The 9167-nt window shown below is 39.2% G+C and overlaps 1 protein-coding gene across 5 annotated transcripts in view; it reads left to right on the top strand.

The window, feature by feature from the left end:
* LOC114047052 (N-acetyllactosaminide alpha-1,3-galactosyltransferase-like) overlaps window positions 1–9167 on the top strand; it is a 124490-nt gene that overhangs the window by 71065 nt on the left and 44258 nt on the right. For 4 of the 5 annotated variants that reach the window (XM_027867732.1, XM_027867734.1, XM_027867735.1 and 1 more), the window contains one exon: window positions 5678–5713. The exons of the other annotated variant lie outside the window; for it this stretch is intronic. In XM_027867732.1, the coding sequence (XP_027723533.1) occupies window positions 5678–5713 (36 nt within the window). The remainder of the gene's footprint in view (window positions 1–5677; window positions 5714–9167) is intronic. 5 annotated transcript variants of the gene reach the window in all.

Raw genomic sequence — 9167 nt, 5'->3', positions numbered from 1 at the left:
CTACTACTACTACTACTACTACTACTACTGCTACTGCTACTACTACTACTAATTAACAGTAACTCACATTTCCATAGCTTTTAAAATTTATTGAATGTTCTTCGAACAACCCTATGGAGCATAAGGATTATTATGCCCATTTTGAATATGGGAATACTGAGGAAGCAGAGCCCAGATTCAAACCTGGGTCCTCTGACTCCAAATCTCGCAGGGGTATAAAGAGGAGAAAGCATTTGATGAAACATACTGCTACAGCTAAAGTAGCTCTTATTTAATTGATTGCTATATAATTACTATCTTGTTTTTGTATCTGAGCAATTCTGGTTGGGTCTAGAAACAATGAGATCTAATTAAAACATTGTCCTTTCTTATATGTGAGATTGGTAACTGAAAAGAAGCAAAAAAATTAATCCACCCTGACATTTACAAGCCTAATATGTCTGCAAAGAGGAATAACCAGACCTGCTCTCTCTCACTGCAAACTAACCTGGACTCTTAATCTCTTATCACCCATCTATCTGTCTCTGGTTGAAATCTAGGATTCTTGCTGGGGAGGCTATGTGATTATTGCTACCTGGAAAATAATCATTTTGATGTTCTGTGTTTGCCAATAAAGTTACCTCTTCCTTCTGGAGGTTTTAGCTGAAGAGATTCTAGTCAAGTAGCAGGGACTGCTTGTAGGTGTCACTAAAAATTATATGTATCTAGGTAAGAGTATATTGCAACATACAGAGATTGGCAGATGTAACTATATAACTACTGTTAGTTACCTTTGCAGGATTGCAAAAAATATATATATAAGGAAAATGTCATGGGATAGTAGAGAGCAAATATTGTCTTGTTCTTCAAAAAAAGGAAAGAAGAAAGTGGATTTTACAAGTTATAATTAAGTGAGTTTGATACTAAACTCGCGAAAAATTCTAGGACAAATTATTTTACAGATGGTCTGTGAGTGCTTGGAATGGAAAACTGATGGTCACAACTAGCCAGCATAAATTCACTTAGAATGTCTCATGCTAGAATAACCTCATTTCCTTTTTTTCTTAAAGGATTAATTGATTAGTATATCAAGGCAGTGCTCATAAATAAAATGCATATGGATTTCAGGCAGACATTTGACAATCTTCCACAATATCCTTATGGACAATATGCAGAGGTGTGGGCTAGATCATGGAATAGTTGGACACATTCTAAACTGGGTAACTGTCCTCAAAGAATGATAGTTAATATATTAGAGTAAGCCTGGAGGGAGACCTCTAAGAGTATGCCAGAGACCCGGGACCTGAGACATGTAAAACCTCCTAATTAATGACTAGAATTAGGATGAAATGGGATCATAGATGTAACTATAAAATGCTATATAAATATAAAGCGTTCTTATTAGTAACAATATGCTATTATTATGTTCATATAGTAGATATCAGTTTTGATTAACAATGAAAGAGAGCTTGGGAATGATAGCTAACTTCCCCCTCTCAGCTGAGGACTTCACCTCACACATCACTGAAAAAACTGAACCTAGGTCATGGACAGTTCTTGCTCTTTCCTTCTTCTCATATCATTCAAACACCACTATTTTCTTCTCTCATATGAAGAGGTGGCCCTTCTTTCTAAGGCAAAAATCCCTCAACATGTAACTTTAATCCCCTGCCCTCCTGTTTTCACCAACAAACTGTTCCTCCAGCATTCTCTCTGTCCCTTCCTTCCCTTACCCTCCAGGTTTTGTCCTACATCCACTTCTCTTCTTTTATACCATCTGCTTTGGTGGTGTCATGGGCTCCCATGAGTTCCATTTTCTTTTCTGTGCACATGATTCCCAAATCTACATATGCAGCCTTAATCTCTATCCTGAGCTCTGCTCTCTCATCCCCAATTGCCTTTTGGATATATCAAACTATGTACTATAGGCATTTAAAAATCAACATAGTAAGTCTAAGGCAATTCATTATCTTTCCCTCCAAATCCTCCCCTTTTCCTGATATTCCTTTTACTGGCACGGCCACCACTATCCTCCTAGTCATCCAAGTCCCCAAAATCAGTGTCAGCCTTGAGTCCTTACTTACACTCACCCCACATTTCCAATACATTGTCAACTCTTGTCATCTGCATCTTCACATCTTTCATATATGCCCCCTTCTCTCCACTCAAACAACTGCTCCCTGGTGCAGGTTCTCATCACCTCATGCCTGGACTTTGATAGTAACCTGCTAGTTGGTCTCCCTGCCTCATCTCTTCCCATTCAAATCCTTCTTACACTTAACTGCCAAAGTGATTTTCCTGAAGTGCTGCTCTGTCCACATCAGCCCATCTCTCTCTACTTAATAAACTCCATTAGTTTCTTGTTAATTACCTCCAGAATCAAATATAAGGTTTAATGTGAAGCTAGCTAGAAAGCTATTGTAATATTATTAGGCAAAAGATGGTGGAGGCTTGGTCAAAATTGTAGGAGTAAGCATTTGCATCTTCAATGGCTTGCTGCTGTTTTTTCCCCAACAATTTCTAACGTGGCTTCCTTGTCTTATTCCATCACTGTCTTATATCCCTATGTGCAGACAAAAGTTGCAAGAAAGTAATTCAGTCTGTGACTAGATGATTAAATATGATAGATGGAAAGGCCTATACTTGGGTTCATATCATTAGCTGAACACATTATGGGGAAGGGATGACTGGATAGCAGTTTATGGGAAGAGGATCTAAACGTTTTTGTGGGCCTCAAAGCTAATATGAATCCATTAGTGTAATATGGCAGCCCAAAAGGCAAATGTAATTTTTTTTTGAAGAGGCAAAATTACCTCTATTTGTGGATATAATGTTCTATGTAGAGAATCCAAGAGATTCAATGAAAAAAATTAAAGCAATTAATAATTTTAGTGAAGTAACAAGTTATAAAATAAATCTACCAAGATTACTCATATTTCTATGTATTAACAAAAACCAGGAGGAAATACAAAAAGAAATTCCATCTGAAATGACTACAGAATGTATAAAATATCTGGGTATAAACTTATCAGGACATACTCTGTACCTATATAAATATGCAATTGGGGAATGACTTGTATTCTTATAAATTTGACTCAGTTCTCTATATATTTGAGAAATGAGGCCTTTATCAGAGACACTGGTTGTAAAAATTCTTTCCCAGTTTTCTGCTTCCCTTCTAATTTTGGTTGCATTGGCTTTGTTTGTGCAAAACCTTTTCAATTTAATGTAATCAAAATTATCCATTTTGCATTTCATAATGTTCTCTCTTTCTTGTTTGGTCATAAATTCTTCCATTCTCCATAGATCTCGCAGATAAACTATTCCTTGCTCTCCCAGTTTGCTTATAGTATCAGCCTTTATATCTAAATCACATACCCATTTTGACTTTATCTTGGTATATATATAGTGTAAGATGTTGGTCTATGCCTAGTTTCTACCATACTATTTTCCAGTTTTCCCAGCAGTTTTTATCAAATAGTGAGTTCTTATCCCAGTATCTGGAGTCTTTGGGTTTATCAAACAGTAGATTACTGTAGTCACTGACTACCGTGTCTTGTGTACCTAACCTATTCCACTGATCTACCACTCTATTTCTTAGCTAAGGCAAGTGGAATTTTAAACCCCATTGAGAAGTGGAATGACCAGAAAGAGGGTTGTGGGAATCTCAGTTTGTTCTCTTTGAGTTATATCTGTAGTATGGTGTTTAGTTCTAAGCACTATATTTTATGAAAGACATTGATAATCTACACTACCTCCAGAGGAGAGCATGATGAATTGATGTGCCATGAAAACATTGGGAAGGAATTGGAAACATGTAGTTTAGAGGAGAGAAGACTTATGAAGGATGTTTTCATGTATTTGAAGGGCTGTCCTCAGGAAGAGGGATTAGACTCATTCTTGTTCTCAGAGAATAGAACTAGGAGTAGAACAATGAATATAAGTTAGAGAGAGAAAGATTTAGCCTTGATATAAAGAAAACCTTTCTCTCAATGGAGATCATTGAGTTGAGGTAGAATGACCATTTGTTGGGGGTTTTATGGAGAAGATTTCTTTTCCTAGTATCCAGTTGGACGAGGTTATCTCTGATACCTTCCAAGTCTGAGATTCTGGGATTCTGTTACTCTGCCATTGGGCATTTACATTTATTATTCTTTCCTCTACCCAGAAACATAGAACTGATAAAATGGGGAAGGAGATGTTCCCATGAACATTGTTTTCTTTATTTTTAGTGTCACTACTAATCTGATAAGATAGAGCCAGTGATTTGTGTAGGGTTTCAAGACAACAAACATAGGTTCCTTTGAACACAATGATAATAGAGAGCCCCTGGAATTTACTGAACAGTAAAATGATATGGGTAGTCCTACACTTTAAACTATTTTGGCAACTGTCTTGTGGATGGATTGAAAAGAGGAGAGACTCGAGGTAAGGAGGCAAATTAGGAGGTTAATTCGCAGTAAATTAGGAGGCTAAAATTGCAATAGTCTGGGTGAGAAGTGATGAGGGCTTGAACTAAGATAATGGCAGTCTGAGTAAAGGGAAAAGGATGGATGCCAGGATTTAGCAACTGATAGGACATGGAGGGTGAAGAAGCATAAGGAGTCAAGCATGATCCTAAAGATGCCAACCTGGGTGACTAAAAGGATGGTGATGTCTTTAGCCATAATAGGGAAGTTTATAAGAAGGGGTAGGGTTTTTTGGGGGTGGGGGGAAAGGCATAGATAATGTAAAGAGATCTAAAAATCTGTGAAAATCCATCCATGTCTACTTATCATATGGCTTTTTACTTAACACTTGTCTTAGAGTAAAGAACCTTCTGGCAAGTTGAGGGACACCCACTGGAGACATTAGGTATTCTGGGAGATATAGAGCTGGGTATGCTGGGAGTGCAGGGGCAGGGAGAAAATTAATACCTGCACAATCACTATTGAAGATATTGAATTGCAACTAGATTATAACCCCAACCCCCAAGTTTGCCAATCCAGCTCAGAAGGGAAATATTGGGAACTTTGATTGTGGAGGGTGAGTGCTGAGTGGGTGAGTGTTAGCAAAACGATGATAGGTATGGCTGTATGACAGATAAGCCCCACAATTGGTTACTGCAGGGAAGGGGGAAATATGACCAATCTTCTCACCGTCTGGTTGAACACAGAGTCCTCGAGGTCAGGTCACATCCCCTTTTTCAGAGATCTTTGGTTTAAAGACACACACCTGTTTAGTGGCCCACTTGAGACTGAAACCTATATCCTGAGTAGCAGTCATGTACTTTTCTCCTTATACCCAGAGAGCTTTACTAAAAGAACCCATTCTCACCTTATTTTCTCTTCAAAATTTACAAAACAAGCTACTGCGTAATGAAGCAGATTGGGGCATAGGAGATTGGATAGTCTTTAGAATCCTTTCCTTCTGATATTTTCCTTAGTTATGTTCTCTGCTAAGGTATAACTGATGCCCAAGGTCAATTAGAGGTTGGTTTGAACAGAAGCCGTTTGTCAATTGAAACTATACAATTGGCTATACAATTGGAGAACCACGATATTATGCACGTGTCTCCTTGGCTTTATCTCAGAGGATGGTGTGATCTTCAGGAACAACTAAATAATAGCGTCCAGGCAGTCCAGGCCAGGATCTTAGTTGTAATCATTATAAAGGAATGTTTTTCAAGATTAATATGTTTTTCTCTGTTTATTCACAGCACAGAAGGATCTCTCTTGTTTATATATCCTTATCGGTAAGTTCCTTTGTTTGACGAGTGTTCTGTGTGGAAACCAAATTTGGTAGAAGGACAGTGGGACGATGGCAATGACTCCATCATGTCGATGCCATCACTTTGGGTGAACAGGAGAAAGAGAGAAAAAAACTGGGTATAGTAGGAAGAACGCTGCATAGGGAGGTAAAAAAACAAGGTTAGAGTCTTGCCCCTTGTCTTCATTCCCTGTTTCATACAAATTAATTAAACTATTTGGGTTTTCATTTTTTCAGTTGTAAAATGAATAGGTTTGCCACACGACCCTCTGATTCATAGCAGAAGGTGACATGAGTAGTGATAGCCAGAGAGCATGTGGGTATGTAACCCTGCCAGGTGGATGGGTAAAGGCTTGTGCATGATGGGGGCAATGGCAGGGATTCAGAGAGCAGTGTGCCCCTAGAAGAATGGCTTAGTATCTGCTATGAAAGGCCCACAGCTTAGTCACTCTCCAGACTTGGCATTCTCCCACACATGGAAATTGCAGAAGCAGTGTGAGGTACATTTTTCTGTATCTGTCTCATAAAGAGTGTATCAATATTTCCTGGTCCTGTTGCCTTTTCTTTGACCTCTTCCTCAACAACCTCTCATCTTCAACACTAATGAGGTTACCCCATGTTTCTTAAGGAGGCAATATGGCACAATACATGGTGTACTAGACTTGGGAGTTAAATCCCACTAGATTGGGTTCAAATCCCACTTCAGATCTTAACTGTGTGACCCTGGGCAAGCCACTTAACTGTCTTAGTTTCAATCATCTGCAAAACAGAGACAACAATAACCTCACAGAATGGTTGTGAGGCTCAAATGAAATAATCTCTTTAATATCATCACAAACAGCCAAGTGCTAAGTAAAAATTTGTTTTCATTTCTCACCCTCTGATACATGCCGTAGTCTCCTATTCTCAGTGAAGTGATGTTTCTCTCCATTGTTGCTCACCATCTTGTCAGTCTTCCATCTCTCACTCCTATTGCCCAGTTTTGAAAATTCCATTGGAACACAGAGGAGAAGGTACAACCTGACTTGGAATCAGAAGGTCTGCATTTGACACCTCAGCCCTGTAATGGGTGATCTCTCTGGAGTAGTTATATTAACCTTTTGAGCTTCAGATTCCTATAAAATTAGTTCCAAAATATTTTGAGTGCTTTCCTCCCTAGAGCTGAGGAGGTTACTTGTTAAAGTGTAAAATACTCTATAGATGTGAACCAATTCTTCACCATCATTATGGAAATAACTTCCAAATTTTTTATTATACCTACTAATAAAATATGTATCTATTCAGAAATTCTAGGTATGTACTATATTAATTTTACTCTTAAGTATGGGGGAGAGACAAAGACAATCCAGACATGGTTCTTGTTCTTGGGCAATTTATATCTGGTAAATATAACCTATACTGGTTCCTGTGGTCATTGTCAAATCTGGGATTTCAAGGAACCTAGAGAAAAAGCCTCACCCTCAATTGATCTAACTATGAAGTTTATTGCTAGCTTATGAACCACTGGTAGACATACTCAAGAGCACTTCATTGTTACCCCAAGATCCCAATCTTTGACTGGTTCTGGGAATTTAAGTTGTATAGATAACTACTTCTAGGAAATCAATTCTTTGCAGATATCACCTGATCTTGGATGTCCTATGGCTAAAAGCCTAAAAGAAACTAGGTATTACATTAGGTTCTAGGTATAATACTAGGTATTATTTTGAAGTAGGTGCAGCTAGGTGGTACAGTAGATACAGTGCCAAGCCTGGAATCAGGAAGATCTGAGTTCAAATCCGGCCTCACACACTAGCTGTGTGACCCTGGGCCTGTCACTTCACTTTGTTTGCCTCAGTTTCCTCATCTATAAAATGATCTGGAGAAGGAAATGGCAAGCCACTCCAGTATCTTTGCCAAGAAAACCCCAAATGGGGTCACAGAGAGCCGAACACAGCTGAAAAACAACTGAATGACAACAACATTCTGAAATAAATTAAAGAACTAGAGAACTTTAAAAAATTAATTAAAACATGGTAGGCAGATTTCAGCCACCTTTAGATGCACCAGTCACAGGCAAATTAGGTAAAGATAAATGTGAGTTGGTAACAATTCCTTTGGAATTGTGGATGTTCATCATTCACTCTACTTGTCTTTGGCTATGTGAGTGGTCTTCAAAGTGGGTACACACACCCCAGTAGGTGCTCAAGATGATCTATGAGTATGCAATAAAAAAATAAAGGCCTTCTTGCTCCCAGAATGACTGATTTCTGTCCAGGTCTGCTCTAACAGGGGTTGTGGTGACAGAAAGGGGACAGTTCCCTGGTTTATTTTTCCTCTTTCTCATCTCCTTCCAAGGCCTAGATGGCAGTGTCAATGGCAGAAGAGATGGAAATAGTCTTGTGTGAGGGGTGGTAGATGTCAGTGGTGGAGGTAGGAGTTGTGGTCAAGGATGCTGGTGAGGATAGAGGACAACCCCAAAGTCAAGGAGGACTAGCAGGTAACAATGCATAATGCTCTTAGGGTGGCCAGGGAAGCAGAAATTCCTGGGTGCTGGGCCCAGAATACAGGTGGAAGCTGACACAGTGATCCAGAAACCAATGAAAATGACCAAGTTGTCTCTAACTGGTATTGCAATTAAGATTAGGAAAGAAGCAGAAAACGAAGGTGGAAAAATCACAGAGCAGGGGACAGATATCAGTATCTTGCTTAACTCTGCAGGCAGCTCCTTCTTAAGGCTTCATTTTGCTAAGAACAAAAATTGTGGTCAATTGAAACTTCAGCTCCTAGATAGATCTCAGCCCTCTATGGGACTATGAGTCCCTGGCTCACATCCTTCAACAATCATCTGTATCATGCTGGCTAAATATGGCTTCTGCATCAGTCCAGGCTACATAGCTCCTGAAAGCTCCTACAGAGAAAACCAAAGAAAATGTAAGAGACAGGGAGTTGCGTATGCAGATGAGCTGTTCCTTGGGGACTAGTCTCCAATGTGAGTTCTGATGCTCCCACTCATCCAGCACCCTGAGGAAAAGATGGATTCAGGCCATGTTCTTCAGAGGCTCTTCAGAAAATTGCTTCCCCCATGGCAGCCAGCTATAGACCATTTGAATGGAGAACTAGCTCTATGGCTAAATTTAGATACTGCTATAAAAGAGGAAGATAAACATCGCTCTAAAGGCTTAGATATCTCAGGACCCTGAATCCAAGAAAGACATGAGATGTAGCCCAAGAAGAAAATATTCTGAAAAAAAAAATCTTGTGTGACTGAAGAGAAGGGCTTAGAATCTGGATAATCACCAAGTATGTCCAAAGTGTGTTTGAGGGAAAGTTTGCAGGCTGACTGGACATCATGATTTCCTAAAGGAAACACTAAGGCCTGAAGAATTGTGGTTGCCTTGCTGCTTCTGAGCAGGTTAAAGCAGAAGACATAGAAAAAAGCAGTACTTCAGGAAAAGCTA

Source organism: Vombatus ursinus, unplaced genomic scaffold, assembly GCF_900497805.2.
Source record: "Vombatus ursinus unplaced genomic scaffold, bare-nosed wombat genome assembly UNPS02014786.1, whole genome shotgun sequence".
Lineage (NCBI taxonomy): Eukaryota > Metazoa > Chordata > Mammalia > Diprotodontia > Vombatidae > Vombatus > Vombatus ursinus.
This window is presented reverse-complemented; position numbering and strand designations above follow the sequence as displayed.